Here is a 23,728-nt window from a genome sequence, read left to right as displayed (position 1 = left end):
GCTGAGTCAGGAGGACCGCTGTGAGTTTGAGACCAGCCTGGGCTACATAGTGAGTTCCAGATCAGTCTCAACTACATAGTGAGACCCTGTCAAAAAAAAAAAAAAAAAAAAAAAAAGACAGGGTGTGTTGAGTGAGCTATGCAATACCATAGACTGACGTGTTTGTGTCTTTCTCCCATGTCATAATTGTTGAGTAACAGTAAATGCAGAAGCTCCATCAATTTCATCAGCTTTAATTCACTGGGAACTTGGTTTCACTTAGTTTCATCGTGACCGTGGTGATCGATCCATCTCAGTCTTGATTACTAATGTCTGTAACACACCTATCAGCGTCACACTTCACGCAACGACGTGCAGATCACAGAACGGTGAGGAAAGGCTTCAAGGCCGCCACGGGATTTTAGGAGGCCAAAGGCAGAGAAGCGGTCCCATACCAAAGTACCAGAGTGTCACTGCCTTGGCTGGACGGGGAGGAGCAGCCCAGGCTCAGCCCTGCCCCGGTGGCTCAGTCCGGGAGCAGCAGTGTCCAACAGGCTTTGTGTCACAGGCAGGAAGGAAGCCAGGGACAGAGAGCCAGAAGTCCATCATTCGCTGGTTTCCTGGGTGAGGCTTGTGACAGCTGACCAGGCAGAGGCTCCCTATGTTGCTACCCAGTCTAGGGAGTTCCTCCTTTAGAAGCCTAGGTAAGGGCTTCTAGCTGGTGTGTTTGATAAGCTCGAGACCTGTTTTTCTGTTTTGTTTTATTTTGTTTTTTGGTGTTTTGGGTTTTTTGAGATAGGGTCTCTCTGTATACCCCAGGCTGGCCTCAAACCTGCAGTAATACTCCTGCCTCAGCCTCCAAAGTACTGGAATTACAGGTGCGTGCCACCATGCCTGGCAATGTTAATTTTTTATTGTTGTTAACACATTCATTATCACTTTGTGCCTTATGGCTGTGCTGGGCAGATAGTGGTTGTTATTTGTACAGACGAGGTGTAGAGTCACTGTATCTTGGCACTTGTGCTAAAAATGGAGCCACTCTGGGCAAACTGCTGCTTTAGAAATAGAATAACACAGAGCTGGGCACAGCCTGCTCCCTGCATTGGCAGACACCTGCATTGATGTCCATGTTAGTTTGTCCAGAGGCAGAGACACAAAGAGAAAGATGAGAGGAAGAGGGGGAAGGAAGTGGGAAGGAGACCAGTGTCTAACCTGCGTACCACTTTGACATTTCAATCGTGAGTGAATTATCTTCTAATATTCATTTTTAATAACAAACGGTTGAAGTGCAGATGTCTTCCAAGGAAAGGAAACAGAGAAAACAGTCAGAGAGCTAGGAGGTATCTTAGTTTTTGTCATTGGGACCACATGCCCTGCTATGACTTCCAGGAGGACAGATTTGATTCAGCTCACGATTTCAGGAGTTTCAGTCCATGGTAGGTGGCTCCACTGCTCCTGGGCCAGTGTGAGGCAGAAGCATCGGACGGGCATGGAGGAAGGCTGCTCACCTCATGGTGGCCAGGAAACAGAGAGAGGGGAAAGAGCCGGAGAGGAAGGGACAGGGATGTGATAGACTCCTCAGAGGCCCAGACCTGGAACCCACTTCTTCCAACGAGGTCCCACTTCCCAGGAGCCCATCACCATGAACCAACCAGTGATCCACTACGAGGTGAAGGCCCTCATGATCGGACCCCTGTGGGTACTGCTGCATTGATGGTTGAGTCCTATCCTTGAGTCTTTGGGGGATGTTTAATACTTATACCAGTGGGAAACCAGAGTTTGGGGTCTGCCCTCGGGGGGACCTGGGCAGCTGGATGATTCCAGGCCTGAGACTCCCTCATCCCTTTCTGCTGTCAGAGGAGCACTGTGGTCACTCCAGGACCCCGGGCAGCCCCCTGGAATTCTTCCTGCTTCTGCAGCTTTCACACCATCGCCTGGCCAGGCGAGTGGCTTCCATAGTGACAGCATCCTTCCCAGAGGGGAAGTGTGGAAGGATCCTGAGGGAGGAACAACGGGGAAGTGAACAGTGCAGAAATGTGACAAATAAAACAAATCCAGAGGGCCAGCACATGACCTGGTATTATTGCTACTCTGTTGAGAAGATTCCTGGCAGGCATACGTGGCTGTTGCATTTTACTTTGGGTTTATCGTCACTCGATATTCACCTAAAGCCACATAGGGAGATGACAGACTCAGCTCTCCCTGGTAAAGGCTAATAATGGCCTGGCTATGAGGGGCGAGGGCCAGGGAAGCCCAGGAAGGCGCTGAGCCTCACACAGGTGTCCTCAGCCACCGCAGCTGTCTGTGTTCCTGTCTCCTTTCTCCTTTGGACACTGCACACAGAGGACGTGGCCGAGTGGATAGGCTTTGCTACGTTTGCAGCCTTGTGTGCTTCCCTGCTGTGTGATCTTGAGCAACTTCCTTAACCACTCTGTGCTCCTGACCTGTGGGGCGAGGGCCAGGGAAGCCCAGGAAGGCGCTGAGCCTCACACAGGTGTCCTCAGCCACCGCAGCTGTCTGTGTTCCTGTCTCCTTTCTCCTTTGGACACTGCACACAGAGGACGTGGCCGAGTGGATAGGCTTTGCTACGTTTGCAGCCTTGTGTGCTTCCCTGCTGTGTGATCTTGAGCAACTTCCTTAACCACTCTGTGCCTTGATTTCCTGACCTGTAAAAGGAGCAGGCAAGCATTGCAACGTTCACGGTGGTGGGCAAGGGTTAAATGAGGTGATACACTCAGAGAGTGGACGGATATCTGTGACTCTCTTTCCCGTCCCTTTCCAGTTGGCCATGGTCGGAGCGATGGGGAGAGGCTGGTGGTGTCTGACTTCCAGGTCTTCATCAGGGACGTGTTGCATCATGTCGACACCATGCAGAGGGACTACCCCGGCCTGCCTGTCTTCCTGCTGGGCCACTCGATGGTAAGCAGACACCAGAGACCCAGTTAGGATGATGCCTGGGGCTTCACGGGGTTGTGGGGTGCGATGTGCTTGGCTTCCTCCCCCTCTGCTGTCCACACACCCTGCACTTGGACTTCCGGGCACTGCCCCTCTGTTTCTGTCCTTTTGTCCCCGTGGTGCCATTTCACAGGACCCCTGGAGAAGCCCTTCCTTAAAGCCACTCAAAAGCCTCATCACTGTGCAATTCTGCAGAATCTCCCTGGAATCACCGGGTTTAATCATGAAATCAGGGGTCCTCTAACTGGTCCAGATCAGCCCACAGAGCCGACCAGTTGGCAGAGGATTGGGAACTTCTAGATGGTAAAGGCCTTCACCAGGGACGGTCCCTGTCCCCTCGCCACTGCTAGCCTCTGCCCCTCCATCTCTCTTCCTCGCTTGGCCCTCTGAGCATCTGAGGTCCCACCTTGGCTTTAATTACCTTTGAGCTTCCAACAGCCAAGTCCTCCCTCCTCCCTTGCTGTCCACAGTTGCTAAGTACTTTTCTTGGAAGCTGAATTTCTGGGGCCTTTCTGAAACCAGGGGAAAAAAGTGTAGCAATCCATTATTGTGATTGGATTTTACCACCCTCCCCTTGGCCCGTTCCTCTCCCAAAAATCTCATATAAAACTTAGAATTGGTCTGCCAGCTTTTGGCTTGAAATGAAAAAGGACTGTGTTTGTTATTGTTTAACTCGAAGCCCTTGGGCAGGAGCCTTATTTATAGCTCTCCGAAATGTTTGCTCTTAGAAAACCCACAGAGGGAAAAAGGCTTGATAAAATAACTTCAGGTCGAGTTTGTCCAGCACTTGACAGCGTCCACGCCAAGGTAGCCGTCCTCGGGCTCTTGGCCAGGACAGACACTGGGTTTCGCGGATGTTCTCGTGAGACACGGGCCGGGCTTGCCTTGCAGGGTGGAGCCATCGCCATCCTCGCCGCCGCCGAGAGGCCCAGCCACTTCGCCGGCATGGCCCTCATTGCACCTCTGGTCCTCGCCAGTCCGGAATCTGCTACCACATTCAAGGTAAGGGACGTTTGGGTCCTGACCATCCCTGTAGGTCCCCCGGGACACGGAGCTTCCATTTATAGCCGGCCAAAGGGCCAGAGCCCGGACACACATCTCACGGCTATTGTTTGAAAGTTTGGGCAGGTATCAGGCATTGTTACTGCTGGGGTTCTACATTCCAAAAGTTAGGCTCATTTCCCCCCAAAGACTCAAGAATAAGCCCTTCCTGTTTGTGCATGCTTTGCTGGTGAGCTTAAGAGAGGAAAAGTTACAGGCGCTCTCTGTCTAGAGAGGCCACGTCAGCTGAGGGTCACAGGCCGGCTGGAGCTGTGTGCTAGCGTGCCTGGAGGTGGTGAGGGAGCAGGGCTGGCGATGGTTCGGCTACAGCTGAGGAGCAGGCACTGCAGCCTGGGAGGCTGTTGGCTGTGCTGTGTGGTTTATCTGTGGCCGACACTCTTTGTGTCATCCGAGGATAACACTGTACGTGCGGGACCCTGTCGTCACAGCTCTGAGCCAGTGATAATCCCCAGAACGACCTCTGGTGCCACCTGCTCAGGAAGGCAGTGAAGGTAGAGGTCCTCAGGGCTCTTCCTGTGGGCTATGACATGGCATCAGTATAGATCTGTCCTTGCTGGCATGAAGCTTAACAGTGGATGCCATGTAGCTCTGGAGGGTGACAGTCCCAGCTCATTTCCCCAAGGAACGTCCCTCTCCTCCAGACCCAGGCAGAGGTCTCAGGACTCTCAAAGGGGGCAGGAGGTAGTGGCCCACAGGCCTACCCTATGGCCTGCTACCAAGTGACGGTGGGATCCAGTATTAAATAATGGCATTAAACTGGGCACAGTGAAGCACACCTGTCATCCCAGATCTTGAGAGGCTGAGGCAGGAGGATTGCCTCAAATTCAAGGCCAGCTTGGGATATATAGTATAGTAGGTTCAAGGCCGGCCAGAATTACATAATGTGACCCTATTTTCAAAAAACCAAAATATAAATAAATAGGTATTAGCTCTCTCCCTGGGATGGGAGTGATTCTCTGGACCCACACAGTAGAACAGAGCGCAGGGAAAGGCACCTAGGCCCATTCTCAGAGTTTCCTCCAGCCCACCCCACCTGACCCCAGCGTTGCTTCTTGTGTGTTGAGCTGATATGGGGGATGGGCTGGACACAAAGGCCCCCAGGACCACCTGCTAGTGGGACCAGAGGACAGCGATGTACTTCATTCTGCAGTGGCCAGCATCAGCGGCTGCACAGATGTTGCCCCACAGGCGTGTGGACACTGACTGTCAGCAGTCAATCTCGGCCCTGTGCGGACAGCAGTGGAGGTCATCACGGGACGATCGAGGTCCCTGGGCCTTGCACGCCATACTCTGCCCACCACTTTATCAGTAAATGTGCGAGGTAGGTGGCATCCCTCAGGCCCTGGCTGGGCGGTAGTGGAGAGGCGTGGCTTCCCCTGCACCCCGAGGCTGGATGTTTGAGGACCATGAAGTGTGCCGGGCACGCGGGTTGACACCACTGTGTGACAGATGTCACTCCTGCGTGGGCTGCCGGCTGTGTGTGGAGGAGGCCTCCACGGAGAAGCAAATGATGTTATGCTGTCCCTTAGAGAAAAGTCAGGACCGGAGGGCTTTTCAGATAGAGTGCAGGGAACCATAGCAGCCGGGCCCAGAGGTGGAGCTGACAGGGTTTCTTCCCCGCACCTTGTCAAATCAAGAGCTGGCCACCCCTGGGGGAACACAGGTCTCTTCTATTAACCGAGACAAATTAGATTTCTCTTTTCCCTGGAGCTGAAGGCCACCTCCCACCCTGAAATCTGTTGCTGTTCCTGCCCAACTGCAATTTTGAGTGACCTGGGCTGTGACCATAGGCCCAGCCTGCCCTGAGTTCACATTGACCCTGCCTGCATTCTCCAGTCTTCTAACAACCTCCTTGGAAGCATGCCGTATAATCTTTTGCTGAAAAACGTTTTGATTCAAAAAGTTTAAGAATAATTTGTGAGTCAAGTCTTTGAACTCTGGGGTCATTCTTCCTTGGTTCTTTCGGTGGGCCTGTTTATATTGGTTTTATGTTGTCGTCTTGCTTAGCCACGCCTCTTGGTGGTGTTTCTCCATCTAGACTGGCACAGGGTCTCCCTGCAGGGACAGGGCCTCCCATAGGTAAGGTCCCTGATGGTGAACTTCTGGTCATTCCAGCAGTTGCTGCTGTGACCCTCAGAGACACAGGGCTTCCTAGCATGTGTCCTTGTCCACCAGACCATCAGCATGACTCTGGTGGGCAGCGTGAGACCCTGAGTCTTGGAGCACAGACAGGCAGTTGGGAGTCGAGCAGCTCACCCCTGGTATGGACAAGGGAGGATGCCAGCTCACCCCCATCCCCCAAATCTGCAACCATCTGCTTCTTAGCCGAGGCTGGTTTTCAACAAGCTGAGATATATTTAGCCTGGAGAAGGACACAATAAGGACAGAGCTTGGTCCCCCAGACACTGAGGCGCTGGGAAAGTGGTTTCACAGAGAAAGTGGCAACAACAGAGATTTAGGAACAGAAATCCCAAGGGCCCCACCTCAGCTGTTGGCAGAGTAGATGCATGTCCCCTGACCTGTGCTTGTCAGGGATTACATTTGGGGACTGCAAGGCTGCTGATCACAGCCTTCTTTTTCTGGGAGCCGCAGGGGAAACAAATACCCCCGGCAGATATTGGGAGCTGGGCTTGCTGCCTAGATGACAGTCATTGTCTGTGACCTTTTCCGCCATCTTCTGGGGTCCTGGGCAGGGACCCAGGAGCCACCAGGTCTTGTGCAAGGCCTCCGCTCCCAGCCAAGCCTGCAGCTTGCTAAGGTGGTAAGGAGGGGGATACAAGAACCCCAGCCCTCAGCCCGGGGCACACCCTGCACAGAGAGGAAAGGATTCTGTACCCAGACAAAGAAATGAGGCTTCTTGGCTTGGGCAGTGAGCACTGGGTGCCCTCTCACCCCAAAACATGGCCGAGGTCAGCTTCCCCCTGACCCGGACTACTTCTCCTGTGAAACTCACACGTCCTCATTAGTCATAGAATTCAGAGAGTGTTTTGGGACCATGGGGCTGGGAGACAGGGGAAGCAGGCGGGGCAGAAGCTGTCACCACCCCTCAAACTGAGACTGAATTTCGCCCCCGGAGCCCAGAACTCAGTTGTGACCATGAGCTGGCCCCGGTGGCCGTGACAGGGAGCTGCAGCAGAGAATTCACCTGCTCGCTCAGAGCTGGAGCTCGTGTTTCCAGACACGTAACTGGAGGGACAAGTTGTCTGCCCAGGAAGTCCCTGCAGAGCACTTAGGGCCCTTCTCTGGGAGGTCCACTGCACACCTGCCCCACAGTACCTGTCCTCCCAAGAAAGCCTGCTGTGACCCAGGGCCCCTGCTGTGTCACCGGGTGGCCGTGCCCTCCCTGGTCCCTGGCCAGAGCGTTGTCCCGCAGGAGGCTTGGAGGCCTGGCCTGCCGACACGTGGACTTCCTGGAAGCATGATCCAGACATGACTGCTGAGGGGCCTCGAGAGCTCGGGCACCTGCCAGGCGTGGAGAGAGCCTTGGAGGCTGCTCAGGGGTGAGGAATCCCAGCCAGGTGCCATCGTGGCGAGTTCCCCTCCTTCCCAGTGCCTGGGTGGGCAAAGTCTTTTGTGCAGCCACAGAGCTTCCAATCCTGGCTGCCTGACCCCGGCTCTCGGTTACTCGCTAAAGGGAGACCTGAGCCCACACCCCACAACGAAGGCCGTGTGGTAGTAAACCCCAGAAGGGGCAGGTGCTGTAATGATCACAACCCCACCTCCAGCCTCGGCAAGCACTCCTATCCGGGGGAGATGCTGCTGGCCTCACTGCAATGGCCATCTGTCAGCCTCAACAGCCTCGCCTGGCCCTGGTGGGGGCGTGGCTGTGGTTCCTGTCTTCCCTTCTACTGCCCACCCCCAGCCTCAGTCTGCTTCCATCTCCCTCCCCTATCCTGTGCTTTTCCTCAACCATGAAATCAACAAACCTGAGAAGAACAGTGTGGGCCAGGCGCCATGACCCATACTTAAGATCCCAGCTACTTGGGAGGCTGAGGCAGGAGAATTGAAAATTCAAGGCCAGTCTGGAGGCCCAGAACAGGAGGTGGGGAAGAGGATATCTTTTGGAGCTGTTGAAACCATCCTATCCCTCATAGTTCACCCCTCTTTCCTGGCTTTTTAGTGGAAGAGGTTAAGCACCTGTTTTTTTTCTTTCTGAGCCTTTGCCTAGTGGAGTCTTGTTAGAAGTGGGACTTGGAATTGACCTGTTTAGAAAGAGCTGAGGGTCAAAGCTGTCTGAACTTTTCATAGGGTGGCTCCTTCAGAAGGGCAACTTGCCCTGATCTGAGGGCCACGCTAAGAGCAGGGAGGCCACAGGACATCAGGAAGCTGTGCATGGGGCCACCCAGGGCTCCGGCGGCATCTGTGTGCTGAGCCCTCACTGTTCCCATGTGGATCCTGGGGCTCAGGGCCAGGATGTGGCTGTGCGTGCAGACACCGACAAGGGTGTGTTCTCCTGCGGGGTGTACCCTCGTCTGCACCTTGGCTGGACAGCCAGACCCGTTGCTAGGACACCCGTCCCCTCCTCTGCCTGGCATGATGAGCTGGGCCTTGCAGGCATGTCCACCCATCCTGAACCCGCTGCCCCCAGCCAAGCCTGTCAGGGCGGCAGGCACCACTGCCACTGTGCAGGGGCATTGACAGCCTTTCATCCGGCCCCTTTTGTTGAAACAGGATGTGGGCTCGAGGACACAGGTGAGTGTGTCTCCCCAGAGCTGGGTGTCAGCCTCTGGGACTGGCCAGGCCGGCAGATGGCAAGAGCTGATGGCCGGCTTGCATGGTGGGACTGGTGCCATGTGACATTGGTGTGTGGCCTCTCCTCTGGGGATGGGAAGGGCTGGCGTGTGGGAACACACTGTGTCCTGGGCAGGGCAGGTAGATGGGACAGGGAGAGGATGACAGGCATTTGCACGTGGGACTCCCTACTGTGTGGCCTCGCCGTGGTTCCTGAGCCTGGCAGGGATAAACCCTGTCATTCCCAGCCCGTGTGTTGATACCTACAAGTTGGTCCTCTGTAACCTCGAAGTACACCGTATGATTTTGTCCCTTTGATGTTGCCCTGGGGCCACTATCACTCTGGAAGAGTCTCTGGGACGTCCTTCCTCATACTCGCAGTCTAGTGACGTTTTTCTTCATTTTTAGATTCATTTTTAATTTTTGAAGGAACAGATCCCAACTACAGGGCTTAGGTTCCCAGAGGAGCACAGATGTGGATTTCACAGACGTGTGATCCAGCTTCCAAAATTCCCCAACCTTTATGTACTGCCATGAGTGCTGAGCCCCCTTTCCAGCCCCAGCACGGAGGTGGCCCTGCCACTGAGACTGGGTACACCTGGTGTACCACCAGGGGCTGCCGAGGACCCTGGCAGGATGACGTTTGCTTGGCTGGACACCAAGGTCAATGTGGACAGATCTAGATTCTGTCGCTGCAGGGGCAGGGATGCTGCCCTCGTACCAGAAGGGAATCACTGTTTACCGCCTATGGAAGGCAGAGTTGGCCACGTGGCATCAGTGAAGGGCGTGCATGTGGGGACCTGTGGGAGCCAAGCCTCAATGTGCTCTCTGCCTGGTCCGCAGGGGCCTAAGAAGCTCCAGGGAGCTCTCCCAAAGGGAGGTCAGGGGAGGTCCTGAGGAAGATCAGTGCTCACAGAGATGGAGAGAGACCGAGAGACAGTGAGACACAGTGACATACGGGGAGGGGGAGAGAGGCCCGGCCATGGCTCCCTACAGAGAAGGCTCCCGGGTGGTATGGGTGCCTGTGCCCTCCTCCAAGACCCTCGATGTGCGGTGAGCCTTCACTCGAAGCCTACTGTGTGCTGCTAATTCCGGCACCTCACAGCTCACTGTGGAAGTAGCATCTTCTGAACTCAAGTTTCTGCACACGGGCTCAGAAGGGCAGGCAGCCTCTCTCTAAGGCAGACCTGTGACATCCAATTCTATTTTCCTGGGAGCACCCGAGAGCCAGAAGGAAAGGTGGGTCAGAGCATGGAGTGAGTCTGGTTCAAGGCCTCCGAGTGTCCTGTGTGGTGCTGGGGATGGAAGCCAGGGCCTAATACAACCCTCCGCCCACAGTCAGCATGCACTGAGCTCCCACTGTGCACTGGGCCTCCGCCTGTGGGTGTCATTCGCCTTCCAGGGTCCCCATAGGGGGGTGACAAGGTCCCACTGACAGCTGGGGAAACACAGAGGCAGTGATGCTGAGGGCCTGCTCCCTTCACGACACTGCTGGACCACAAGGCTAATCCCGCCTTTGTCTGCTGCTCTGGCTCCTAACCAGGATTCTCTCTGACCTGAGCTGCTCATTTCCTCGCTCACTGCCCATGATCCAGATAATTCTGCCCTGTGTGTTTTTAGGACCCTAGAGAAACAGCTGTGTACACGCACAAACTATTCAGATTCATACAATCAAGGACGATCTGCAGGGAGAATGGCCACATGGAATCTACAGCAGACCAAAAATAGACACAGACACAAGTGTGGTAGTGCTCACTTGCAATCCCAGCACTCTGGAGGCTGAGGCAGGAGGACAGCCATGAGTTCAAGGCCAGCGTGGGCTATGAGACCCTGTCTCAAAAAAGTAAACAAAAAGTAGGCAGGACATCCCTGCCTCCCTGTGAGGTGGCCTCGCCTACTCCCCATGTGGAGCAAAGCCCAGAGGGCAAGGTTGAGGTTGGCTGAGTCAGCACTGTCTGGACATCCACTGGGGAGAGCGGCCTGGCTGCAGGCCAGCTGGATGTCGGCTCCCCTCACTCCCCGCAGACTCCCTCTGGAGGAGGCCACGTGGATCTCCACTTACCCCGCTCTTCTGCTTCTTGCCTAGGTCCTTGCCGCGAAAGTGCTAAACCTGGTCCTGCCCAACTTGTCCCTGGGCGCAATCGACTTCAACGTTCTGTCTCGGAACAGGGAGGAGGTGAGCATCCTGCGAATGTGGGAGTCCCCGGGTGATGGGGACCTGGAGAGGTGGGAGGCTGAGTCACGGCTGTGGGGCCGGGTGCAAAGCGGGTGGCAGTGAGTCTGCTGTGACCTGAACACACAGAGAACTGGAAGAAGCTGTGTGTGTCGGTTGGGCCTTTTTCAGGCGCAAGTGACACGAGCTAAAGTCAAAGCTGTTTAAGTGAAAGAAAGGATTCATGGAAAAATGGAAGCAAAGGCTTGGCTGTATCCAGAGACGAAAAGATCCGTTAGGCAAACGTGGTGATACACACCTGTGATCCTCGCATTGTGGAAGGCTGAGACAGGAGGGTCATGAGTCCTAGCCCAGCCTGGGCAACTTAGTACCTTAGCAAGACCCTCAAAATTTAGAAACAGAATAAGAGGTGGGGATGCATCTCAGTGCAGAGGCCCTGGGGTTAACCCCCAATACTGGAAAAAATAAAGTCCATTCCCAGGCTTTTACCATTTAGGGACAAAGGGGGCTGCTGGTACATCTGTACCAGTGTAGGAAAAAATAAAGAGTTGGGTGTGATAGTGAATGCCTGTAATCCTAGCTGCTTGGGAGGCTGAGGCAAGGGGATCATAAGTTTAAGGCCAATTTAGTGAGACCCTGTCTCAAAATTTTAGGAAGCGGGTAGCTCAGTGGTAGGCAACTTGTCTAGCATTCACAAGGTCTTGGGCTCCATCCTCAGCACTCCAAGTGGGGGAAGGGGGCTATAAATGGAATCAGACAGTAATTAAGCTTTGAAAACAACTTCCTGCTCTTTGCTTTGAATGGACTTATAACTTGTTTTGCTGGTGGGTCACCTGGCCGGAGTTGAGGGGTGCCTGGCCATCTCCTTCCCAGGAAGGAAAGAGCAAAACCTATTCCTAGGACTGTTGATGTTTTCCACCATAAGCCCTCCAAACTGGAAGGCGGCTGTGATTGGGATGGAGGGCAGGGTTCAGGCTGTCAGTGTCCACTTTCCCTTGTGGCTCAGCTCTCCGCCCCACTAGTGTGTTTCCCTCTGCCCACACTTCTGGCTGTGGCTGTGATTCACATCAGTGCCTGCCCTTTCCCCAACACATCTGACAGCTCCTTCCCCTGGCTCAGAATAGGTCATTGTGCAAACAGCGTATGTGCTCGTGATGTTGAAGTGGAAGCCAAGGACAGGAACCCGCCGGGACAGCAGAGCAGTGTGAGCCAGAGCAGATGCCTCCAAGGGCCCTGGTTCTCCAGGTCAGCAGGGCAAAGTATTAGGCCAGCTTCGGGAAGTGGGTAGTCAGAGGACACATTACAGAAGGCCAGGGAGCCCCTCCCTTGCAGAAGCCTGGAGGAGACCGAGTGTAGACACAGCATGTACAGATGGGATTGGCCAGGGAATATATGCGTCTGTTGAGTCCCAGATGCCAGGCACAGCACCTTACACAGGACAGGGCTCAGTTCTTTGGTTGGTGACTTGTCAATGCCATTACACTATCTTGTGGCTCAGTACTTTTAGGTGTCCACTTGGCCCAACTCTCTCCCACAAGCCTTTGAGAGAGTATATACCTAGCTCTTCTGCTCATCCCTTATTGGCCAGAACAGTCACATGATCATACCTAGCTGCAAGAGAGGCTGGGAAATGTCTTTAGTCCAGGAAGTTGTGTACCTAACTTAATGTCCAAGGCTCTATAGAACACAATAGGAATTAGGATGACTGATATCAGGCAGATGGTCAAGCCTTTCTGGGCCTGTTTCCTTGTCAGCAGTTCCTCTCTTGAGGCAGTTGTGAGAGTTAAATGAGTTACCAAGCCCTGCATATAACCAGAGCTCACGTGTCTGCCATTCTTATTTTTATTACTCAAGAAGATCCTGTATTGAATGCCCTGGCACTGTGCTGGGCATGGGGTGTGGTGCTGGCACACAGTGCTCTCCCACAGTTGCTCTTATTGCCAACCATCTTGTGCTCCACACGGCTCTCCACCCTGAAGGAGAGCTGGCCCTGGATAACTGTCCCCACACTGCCCCTGCACTGCCTGCTGTTCTTGTGTCCCCTCAGCCTGTGAGCAGATGGCCTGGCCCTGTGGCCTGATGCCAGCTCAGCTGCAGGAAGTGGCTAATCCATCTCGTGTGGCTTCACAAATGGTCTGCTCTGTGGTACTCAGCCCTCAGCGTGGGACAGAGTCCAGAATGGCAGGGTGGCCTCAGGACAACCTGTTCCCTCTCAGTGTAGATCAGGAGCTCTGGCCTGGGCCCAGGGGGACTAGGAGCAGAGGGAGTGTGGCCCAGCTTTCAGGGACTCTGAAGGGAACCCAGGGGGGCCTGTACCTCAGACCTTTCCTGGACAACACCCCATGCCAGGTCCCCAGCCTATCCCAAACCCATCGGCAAGGGTGAGTGAGGGAGCAGAGGGTGATTGGCCTTATGCCTTCCTCTGAGGTGGCCTGGGAGACTTCTAGAAACTTCTCCCCCAGATCTTGTGGGACAGATAGGCTGCCTTGACCCTCAGATTGAGCAGTGATCCTGAGTTGTTCATATGGTTGCCAAGTGAAGCCAGAAACCCAGAGAGGCCCAGGAGCATGAGCTCTGGGTCCCATCATGGCCCTGAGGAGTGGGCCAGGTCCTGTGCCTCCAGCTGGAGTGGGTGGGAGGTAGACTGGTGACTGAGAAGGGAGGACACTGCCTGGGCACATCCTGTGGAGGGGCAGAGGTGGCTTGGGCATAGCCAGAGCAGCTGGCCTCCCTGACAGAGCCATGAGGTCCCTACTTTCTGAGGCCTAGGCCTGTTCTTGGGCTTCCCTTGTCCTGAAGCCATGGGGCAGGGACCCTTGGGGGATTCTCCTGCCAGCCTACTGCAACTGCGCTTCCTGTGTGCCCTCACCCACTTCCACCAGCCAGTTGCCAAGTCAAGATGGAGGAGGACAGATAGAAAACAAAATAAAACATGGGAACACCTTCAGACTATGACTCTTGGAGGCTGAGGCAGGAAGATTGCAATTTTGAGTCCCACTTGGGCAACTTAGCAAGACCTTGTCTCAAAAGGAAAATTAAAAATAGGGCTAGGGATGTAGGTCAGTGTGAAGACCCTGGGTTGAATCCCTAATACTGCAAAGAATAAAAAGAAAAAGAAAATCTTCAGAGCTTCTTTGGGGTAAAATCATCAAGGTGAACAATACAATGCTGTGAATATTTTTTAAACAAAAGTTAATACTCCAAACTTTCTACAGGCCTAGATACACAACCCTCAGTACCCTAATGTTTCACATCCAAGGAGTCACTTGACTTTCTCTTGCCATTTTCCTAAACAGCACAACTGGATAGTGTTTGCACTGTCCAGTGCATGATAGATTGTATGGAAATGATCTAAACTAACAAATGCATGGGTGTGTGTAGGCTATTTGCAAATACAAGGCCATTTTACATGAGGGGCTTGGGGATCCTTGGATCTGATGCCCTCTGGGGTCCTGGAATGAGCTTGGGGAGGCCATCAGGTCAGATCTGGCTCATAGGTGCACTGCACAGGTTGATAGCCCTTGGTAGCCCTGTGCCAGAAAAGAAGACTTGACGGGACTCAGTCCTGAGGAAAAGTGCCCAGAAAAGCTTGGTGTGGTGACACACACCTGTATCCCCATGGCTCGGCAGGCTGAGACAGGAGGATAGCTGTGAGTTCAAGGCCAGCCTGGGCTACAGAGTGAGTTCCAGGCCAGCATGAACTACATAGCAAGATCTTATCTCAAAAGCCAAAACCAAAAAGGTCTCAGAAACCAGGTCTGGGCCTAGCACAGGGAACCCGCCGTGCACTGACACAACCCCTCTTTTCCACCCCAGGTTGAGAATTACAACTCGGACCCTCTTGTCTACCACGGAGGACTGAAAGTGTCCTTTGGCACCCAGCTGCTGAACGCCGTGTCGAGGGTGGAACGGGGGATACCCAAGCTGACCCTGCCCTTCCTGCTGCTCCAGGGCTCGGATGACCGCCTGTGTGACAGCAAAGGGGCCTACCTGCTCTTGGATGGGGCCAAGAGCCAGGACAAGACACTCAAGGTGAGTGACCACCTCCCCAGCCTATAGGGTCCCCCACCGGGACCAGCATGCACAGCTGGCAGGCAGACACAAGGGTCCTGGGGCTGAGCATGCTGCCCTTAGCCGGTTGTTTCGCATGCATGAGCCTTGGGTAAAACAGAACATCAGAAAATGGCACGGGCAAGAAAAGGGCATACAGCCCAGGTACTGGGCAAATGGATCTCCCCAGACAGTGTCATGTCTGATCCCCAAGGATGTGTGGGAGCCCGGCACCCTCTCCAGTAGCCATGGCAACTTGGGACAGATGGGCGCTGGGCAGCCAGGCAGAGCCACCCCAGGAGAAGTCAGCTTCCTCTCTGGGTCTGAGCAGCAAGTGATAAGTTCTGGGGATGGGGACAGGAGCATAGGCAGCAGGACCCAGAGGGACACAGTACCTTCACTCTGGCCAAAAGGAAGTTGCCTGGCCTGGGGTGAGCACAGGAAGGTGGGACTGGGTCCCATGTGACAAAGGGTCTAGCACGATGGACGACGGGACAGAGGTGTGCGAAAAATACAAGCAGGGTAGGCTGTTTGTAGCTCAGCGGCAGAGTGGTAGCTTACATCTAGCAGAGGTGATGCACAGGGTTTCTTCCCCAGCACCACATGCACACACCAGAACTGTCCTGCAGCCTGGCCACTGCACTCCTAGGTTACATCCAAAGGATAAGATTCCTAGCAGCGCTGTTCACAAGGACCAAGAAATGGAACCAACCTGGTGTCTGCTGACAGGTGGCCAGAGAGAGAAAACCTACACACGAACATCGGGATCCTTTTCTGCCATAAGAACAAACATTTGCGGCTCCATGGAGGAGCCTAGGGGGTGTCCTGTTGAGTGACATCAACCAGGCTCAGAAAGACAGATACTTGTAGTCTTTCCCGTCCCTGAGACACAGTGCCGACATCTGAAAATTCAAGGAGAGGTTCATCTTGACTCATGTTTCAGTCCACAGTCTGCTGGCTCAGAGGCAGTGTGGCCCAGCCCAGGGCCTGGCAGAGGAGTTTGGCTCGTGGCATGGTGGACAGGAAGCAAAGAGAGGAGCCTGAGAAGGAGATGGACCCTTCCAGCCCATGCCCCAAGGTCCGCCTCTTCAGGCCAGGCAGCTGAGCTCCCATAATCCAGTCACCATCTGAAGGCCCCACTCTAAGTTCAGGAGGCTCTCGGGGGTCCTCTAACTGGAAACTGCAACCCAGTGTTTTCTCCTATGTGGGAGCTAAAAAGCTGATCTTGAGGCAGTAGAGTGGTTATAGGGCCAGGGGTGGAAGACGAAGGCTGAAGAGATCTGGGTATGAGGTACAAAGTCCAGCTGGCAGAAGCAGTAGGTAGGTTCTAGTGCCCTGGCCCCATAACATGGAGCTGCAGGTAATGATGTCATACAAATTTCCAAATAGCCAGAAGTGAGAAGTTTTGAGTTTTCTCACCACTAGGAAATGATAGAACTTCAAGGTGACCCATGTGCTAATTTAAAAACAGTAGGGGCCGTGTCTCAGTATAGGGTGCTTGCCCTGCATGCACATGGCCCTGGGTTCCTTTCTCAGCACCATAGAAAGAGCCCTGAAGGATGAGCCCTGGAGCCTAGGCCTGTGAGAAGGAGCAGCCCACTGCCCTGTTCTAAGCTGGGTCATCCTGGCTGTGACAGAGCTGAGGACTAGCAAGGGCTCCACCCTGAGAAACCCTAATACGAGCAGCCACTGGGCAGCAAGCCCTCGGAGAGGTCAGGCTGGGGGCTGGAGTCAGAAGCCCAGTATCACTGGAGGAGGCTTCATGCCCAGGGCTGGAGGAAGTTGCTAGGGAGACCAGAGAAGGGGCTCACCAGTCTGTCTGCAAGGTCACCAGGGTGGCAGGAGCCACTTGTAGGTGGGACAGAAACCAGGCAAGGATAAAGCCACGGTGACTTCTCACAGGTGAGAAGTCAAACAGCATGTGAATATCAAGGGTCCGCCAGCCTGGCATAGGCAGGTCACACAGACCCTGCTACAGACAGTTCCCGGGGACTGGGGAGAGTTAAAGGTGGCCTGAGATGTGTTAACCCCAGCTGGGCACATTGGAGCATATCTGTAGTCATAGCTGCTTGGGAGGCTGAGACAGGAAGATCCCTTGAGTCCAAGGGTTCAGGGTCACCCCAAACAACATAAGGAGACCCTGTCTGAAAACGGGGTGGGGAGGTGTGAGCCCTGTAGTGACGGCAGATGAATGCCAAGTGCTCAGGGCTCAGGGACAGGGTCTGGGTATCATCCCATCCCCTGTCCAAGTCCCCCACAACTCCTGACGCACAGCCCTGACTGTCTCTCCCACTCGCAGGTTTACGAAGGCGCCTACCACATGCTTCACAAGGAGCTGCCCGAAGTGACCAACTCAGTCTTCCATGAGATACACATGTGGTTCTCTCAAAGGACAGCCGAAGCAGGAGCCAGGTCACCCCCCTGAGCCAGGGGCTGGGTGACCCTCACGCCTGGGGCCCGGGCCAAGGGAAGTGGGCAGAGGAGGGCAGAGACAAACTGGAAGTTGGGAATCTGAGGAATCCCTAACACAATCTACTTTAAACAAAAAAGAGACACTCTTGTCCTATATAATGCTAGCAGCCGCTGGATCTACGACCTTAAGGGGTGGACACTTCGACACTTTATACAGGAGAAAGAGGAGAGGAAGAGGGAGAGGAGAGAGACACGAGCGTTTCTCCATGGAGGGACCGTGGTGCAGTGTCCTTTAAAAAGTGCACACAGCCTTAGCCCGCCTCTCCCAGCCCCACAGGTGCCCAGGACCTGTTCCCGGGATGCCAGCCTGCAATAATTGGAGGAGCCAATTTATCCCTGCCCCCACTGAGCTCTGCCCCAGGCCCCTTGGACCAGCCGTGGCCTGTGGCCTAGCTCTGGCAGGGGATGAGGTGGCCTGTGTCTCCACTGAGGTTGCCTATGACCCTGTCGGCCCAGTGCAGCTGTGGCCAGGCTGCAGGGAGTGCTCGCTCACGGGAGAGCACTGGGCCCCAGGGCTGGGCCTGTCTCTGAGGCAGCCTTGGCTGGGCTGCTGCTTCCGGTGCTGTGAGATGAGTGGGGACGAAGAGGGACCGTCTGACACCCGTGAATGTCTTCACCAGGGCGGCTGGGAGAGCCTTGGAGCTGAGCAGCAGCCTAGGGGTGGAGGACCTGGTCCGGCCTCGGCTTCCCTTCCCTTGGGTGCCCAGTGCATCCTTTAGTCACCGTTCTGGCCCCACAGCTACCTCTGGTGGCAGCAGGAGGGAACTGGCCCCACGTGCCAGGCCACCCAGCCCCGGCAGAGACCAGCGAGCCACCCTTCCCAGATAAGGCCCAAGCCTGGCTGCCCTCTCAGGTTCCAACCCCAGCCTGGCCCTGGCCCTGGCCTCACTTAGCGCCAGCAATAAGAGGGGACCCGGCCCCCTGCCCTGGGTGCCCTAACCTCAGCAGTCCTCTGGGAGGCTGCCAGGACTCACTGGGCTCCTCCCCATCTCTGGTGTGACAGCCCCAAGTGGGCCACCCTGCTGCAGGCAGTGATAGTCACTTTTCTGCGCTGTGGGTGTGCCCTGCCCCAGGAGAGTCCACCTGCTCTATCAGTCCCAGCCGCTGGCAGCCTGGTGATAGTTTCTGCCATCTATAGCCTACCAGGCACCCGGGCTCTGGTCTGGGACTCACCCAGGGCCCACTGTCCCCAGGCCTGCGCACTGCGGCCTGCTCCAGAGGCGTGATGTCAGTGTCCCTTCCCAAAGGGATGTAGCTGCGTGACGACCACAGTCCCGAGACGCATGGATCTGCTTATATGGGCACTGGTCAGACGCACACGCTTAGCTCTTTTGTGTCTGGCTACAAAATCATTAATGTGACGGGTGTCAAATTGGGACTGTCTCGAGGGGACAAGGGACGTGCATGTGCCACATCCATGGCCAGCTTGGGCACCCCCTGACGTCCCCCTCGGAGCCCTCTGGAGCCCAGCGTCCCATCTGTCTTTGGGAGGCCGGCCGGCCATGACATTCTGCCTGGCCAAGTGAGGCCAGCGCAGGGAGTGAGGGGTCGGTGACCAGGCAGAGGAGGGCAGAGGCCGGAAGAGGCAGTGAGACCCGGGCTGGACCCTGGGCCCTGGTGCCAGTGTGGACGTCGCTCCTTCCCCTCAGTGCAGAGGCAGTGTGAGTCCTCTTTGGAAACGGGTTCCAGATCTGACAATCTTTTTAGGAAAAGGGGCCTCCTGCTGGTAGCAGGGGTCACAGCTCCCAGGTTGCAGGGCCTCGGCACCAGAGGCTCCAGTGTGGTGTACGGCTCACATTTTTCTTTCTCTCCCCCGTGCTAACATGAACTTACTAAGATCACAATGATTTTCCAAGCGATTCACCAATCTCATTGTCACCACAGCCCTACACGTATACTGTTCGTGGGGAATGCGTGTATCAGCTTCGAACCGTTAAAGGAATCAATGTACGCCACAGCTAATCCTAATAAACCAGATGTTTTTGGAGTGATGCCTGTGTCTGACTGTCTCTGTGGCTGTGGGTCCTGATCCCACAGACAAATGCTTCTTTGGACAGAAACACAGGCCCTTCTCCCAGGGTCTGCTAAGCCCTGCCCAGTCCGGGCCCGGGCCTGATACGAACCCTGCCTGGTGTAGTGTGGGTGATCCTGGTTCCTCCCTGCACGGGTCCCTCCAGCTTCTCACGGAATGGGGTGGCACCAGCCTGGAAGGGAGGGCTTGCTGGACTCTGCCTGTCCACGTGGGGGCGTGCTCCCTCCCGAGGAATACAGCCTGTCCCCAAAATACAGTGCTGGTGTGCTGCGGCCTGGAGGAGCAGAAGGGGGAGCAATGAATGAGAGAGAGAATGAAGGCCTGAGGGACGGAGTGAAGGAGCAGAGTCCAGGCAGGAGGGGATGGACGAATGAGCAGAGTGGGCTGTGGACCCAGGTTGGCGTCAGAGCCCAAAACCTACTCCCCTGCCCTGACCGAGGCCTCTCCTTCCCTCGTCTCCCCCGAGAGGCCCTCTTGGCCCCCTGCCCTGGGGTCCTGAGTCCCCTGGCTTAAGCCCATTTGTCCAACATGGCTGGGCCAGCTCCAGACACTTCACCCTCATTCCGGCTGACAGGAAAGAGGAAAGCACCATCTTTCAAAGGATACAGCAGAACCCAGAAATTGCAACTAGTGTTCCTGTTCGTATCTAGAGCTGACAGGCATGGCTTCAGCCAAGGGGCTGCTGGGAAAGGAGCCTGAGCCAGCTGAAAACCGAGGGGTGGTGTTCAGCTATCAGGGAGCACAGCCGGCTGTGGGCCCACGGTGCAGTGCTCAAGTCGCCCTGGGCGCAGTAGGGCTTCCTGGAGAAGCTGGGCTCCGACAGCTGCGGGAAGATGAGAGGCCTGGCTCCAACAGCGCGTGGCAGAGGGAACACCAGAGCTACAGAGGAAGTGAGAGCAGCAGGACTGATAACAGCCAAGCCTGAGTCCGAGGAGGAAGAGAAAGCAAGGTCTCCGTGTGCCCAGGTGGCAGGGGCTCTGCCCTGGAAATGTGGGAATTCACAGGCTGCAGGACCTCTTGCTACACTAGCATGGGTGGTGGGTAGCACTGCTCCCTTTAGACAGACGAGTAAACTGAGGCTGGCTGGGCCAGCATTGCCTGTGGGGGCTTCCCAGCCTGAGGATAGGGACAGCATCCTGCAGGAGTCCCCACTCCAGACCTGTGGATGGCAAAGCAGGACATACCCAGGCTGCAGAGCAGGGGGAGGACACCTTTGCTTCCACCCAACCCCACCGTGAGGTCTCCTGGTTCAGGGGCTGTGCTGCAGGAAGACAGAGACAGCAGCTGCCCAGCCTCAGTACAAAACCAGACACCCAAACAGGCAAGAGTCCCATGCATAAGAACCTCAATAAATGACACAAAATGTGGTTAAAATGCAATCAAAGGGCCAAGGTGGTGATGGGGGACCTCTTATAGCACCAGCAACTTGGGAGGTTGAGACAGGAGGATCACTTGGGCCGAGGCATTTAGGACCGGCTCAGGTTAATACAGAGAGAGGCACAACTCAAGACAACGACAAAGATCTGCATCGAAACCGCCCTCATTTTGGTCTAAGGATTTAGCAGCACGGGGGTACAGGGGAGGCCTGGCCCTGTAGTGCAGAAGCCAGGAGTGGGTCCCCTCAGGGTCCTGGGGTCTGCCGACAGCCACAGCTCTGCTTGGGCTCCCAGGGCTCCCACTAAAGAGGTGTCTAGCAGAGCCCGCTTTCTGCTCAGGAAATGCCAGAGCACCCGGCCTCACTCCCAGCTGCTGAGGGGCCTCAGCCCTGCTTATGTTCCTTGGCCTGCTTCGGGAGGCGGGACTGAAGGTTATACAGGAGTTTTCCAGGTAGAGAGAAGCTTATGTGAAGACTATGCCACCTTTTCTTTTCCCTGAGTGAGGGGTCTAATACAGGATGGGCAAAAAAGTAAGCTCCTATTATTTTATTTAGTTTTGTGTTTTTTTTGTTTTGGGACAGGGTCTTGCTATGTAGCCCAGGCTGGCATCCAACATGTGATGATCCTCCTGCCTCAGCCTCCTGAGTATTGGTATCACAGGCGTGGGCCACCACATTGGGCTTTTATCAACTTTTCTTTGCGGGGGGGGGGAGGATCAAACTCTGGTCCTTGCGCTTGCAAGGCAGGTGGTGGCGTCACTGAGCTACATCCTCGGACCTTTTATCAACCTTTTAAATGGAGCAGGGTCTACACCATGGAGTCCTGTGGCTTCACGTGGGGCCTGCGGCTTCTGGGAGGGAGGCAGCCCACCTTACCTTCACCCGACACCATTTCAAAACCTTCATTTGTCTTTAACTCAGTTGTTTTTCTACCTACGAAAAATTTGAAGGTAGCTTGAGTTGGGGTCGAATACCTATTTTTTTTCCAATAAAATACAATGAAAAGATTTTACACCGATTCAACAATACTTTTTTTTCCCCTCTGAAGTGGGAGTGAACTGACGCTAAACAGGAGGCAGGTGGAGGGAGGCGTGGCACCATTTCCCGCACCTAGGGGGAGACACTGAGGGACACTGTGTGCCAAGTCGGGAGCCACAAGGGAGAAGCCAAACAAAAGGGGATGTCACAGTGGCTGGGGAACACTGTCCCCGCCTCCCCCAGGTGGTGACTCAGGGCCAACCATCCCCAAACACAGGCCAGCCAGGCCACTGGCCACCTCTCCCTCCCTAGTGCCGTCCTTGGCCTGCTGAGACACAGATGGGTCTGGCAGCTGGATGCACCAGTTCATCAGTCCCCTGTCCCCGTGGAAAGAAAGGCACAGTCAGTTAGTGGTTTTTCCTGATATTTACATCTCCCTTCCTGACCCGGCACATCCAAGATGAGCATGGCCTAAAGTGGGACCTGGGGCCTGTAGGTCACTAGCCTGTGTCTGCCAGGGTCACCAGAATGAGATTCCAAAAATGCAAGTCGACCAGGCCTGATGAACACTCCAGGGTCTGTGTCACAGACACAGGGCTGGGTAGGAACTCAGTGAGACCCAAGCCGGAAGCAGCTCCTCACTGCCCCACCGCCGCAGCGAAAAGCAGAGCCACCATAGAACTTGGCCGGCCGCTGCCTGGGCCGTGGCCACCAGACCCCTCCTGTCTCACCCCATCTCAGGCCACTACAGGCTGCTGGCCCCTCCCGCCTAGCTACACACCTGTCATCCTTCTCCCAGTGGGTCACTGCAGAGCCTGCAGCTTTCCCCACACCAACACGCAGGGACGAACCAGCCACCCAGGCTGGGAGATGCCGGAGACAGAGCTGTGGGACAGTGTGGGGTGAGCCACTGCCAAGAATGAGTAGTACTGAGCACAGTGGCACAGGCCTGTGATCAATCTAGCACCCTGGGAGGCTGAGGCAGGATTGCAAGTTTATGCCTAGCATTGGAAACGTAGCAAAATTAAAAATATTGCTTTTTAAATGTTTTGTTTTTTTGAGACAGGGTCTCACTATGTATCCCAGGCTGGCCTCAAATGTGCAGGAATCCTCCTGCCTCAGCCTCCCAAGTGCTGGGATTACAAGCATGTGCCACCATACTTGGCCAGCAAAATAAAAAGAGCTGGGGATGTTGATCAGTCCAGAGGCCTTGGCTTCAGTCCCCAGCAGTGGGAAAAATAAAGGCAGAAAAGATCCCAAGGAGGCCTCAGGCCCAGTAGGGCCAGTGAGGTAGGAAGAATGGGACATTGGGCCAGGCTGGGTCTCGTGTCTCCTGTCCCCAAGCTGCACCCAACACAGACTCAGGCCACAGTGAACACAAGCTTTATTGCCACATGAAGGTGCTGCCCCTCCTGCTGGCCATACCTGTGAGCCGGCACTGAGCCGGCCAGGGCCCACAGGTGGGAGGCGGTGTGGGGGGCTCCCCGCCCAGTTCCCTGAGTGGTGCTCAGCTAGGGCGTGGCCGTCTTGGGTGCTGCAGGAGAAGGCTCGTCCCAAGGAGATCCCTGGGGTCCCCAAGGGCACATGGGGCAAGGAGACCCCTCCACCTTAGGACCCACGTGCAAGGGGCAGGAAGAGCTGCAGACATGCGCACGCACACACAAGCACACGAACACATGCCCCGGGGACTCAGCAGTCCAGGCCAATGGACATGAGCAGGTCCTCCAGGGCCTGCAGCCGCTGCTGCGCCTCCTCGATGGCGCTGTAGGTCTGTACTGTGCTGGCCACATGGAAGCGGATGTCATCGACCAGCGGAATGGAGTCCGTCTCCTGCCGGGCCGCCACAGCCGCTGCCTCCTCCCTCACTGCCTCGGCAAAGTCCTCACGCTCCACCAGCTGGGGACAGGCAGGCTCAGCGCGC

At 55.4% G+C, this 23,728-nt stretch overlaps 2 protein-coding genes across 6 annotated transcripts in view; one reads left to right on the top strand and one right to left on the bottom strand.

Moving 5' to 3' along the window:
• Window positions 1-19,252, top strand: part of Mgll (monoglyceride lipase) — an 80,495-nt gene extending 61,243 nt beyond the window's left edge. For all 4 annotated transcript variants that reach the window (XM_010617256.3, XM_010617249.1, XM_010617243.2 and 1 more), the window contains 5 exons: window positions 2,762-2,898; window positions 3,826-3,936; window positions 10,814-10,903; window positions 14,717-14,932; window positions 17,250-19,252. In XM_010617256.3, coding sequence (XP_010615558.1) covers window positions 2,762-2,898; window positions 3,826-3,936; window positions 10,814-10,903; window positions 14,717-14,932; window positions 17,250-17,375 — 680 coding nt within the window. In that variant the 3' untranslated portion in view covers window positions 17,376-19,252. The remainder of the gene's footprint in view (window positions 1-2,761; window positions 2,899-3,825; window positions 3,937-10,813; window positions 10,904-14,716; window positions 14,933-17,249) is intronic.
• Window positions 19,253-23,162: 3,910 nt separating this feature from the next.
• Window positions 23,163-23,728, bottom strand: part of Abtb1 (ankyrin repeat and BTB domain containing 1) — a 3,739-nt gene continuing 3,173 nt past the window's right edge. For both annotated transcript variants that reach the window (XM_010617232.3, XM_010617235.3), the window contains exon 11: window positions 23,163-23,703. In XM_010617232.3, the coding sequence (XP_010615534.1) occupies window positions 23,497-23,703 (207 nt within the window). In that variant the 3' untranslated portion in view covers window positions 23,163-23,496. The remainder of the gene's footprint in view (window positions 23,704-23,728) is intronic.

This window comes from Fukomys damarensis, unplaced genomic scaffold (genome assembly GCF_012274545.1).
Source record: "Fukomys damarensis isolate Sample0158 unplaced genomic scaffold, DMR_v1.0_HiC HiC_scaffold_37, whole genome shotgun sequence".
NCBI classification, from domain to species: domain Eukaryota; kingdom Metazoa; phylum Chordata; class Mammalia; order Rodentia; family Bathyergidae; genus Fukomys; species Fukomys damarensis.
This window is presented reverse-complemented; position numbering and strand designations above follow the sequence as displayed.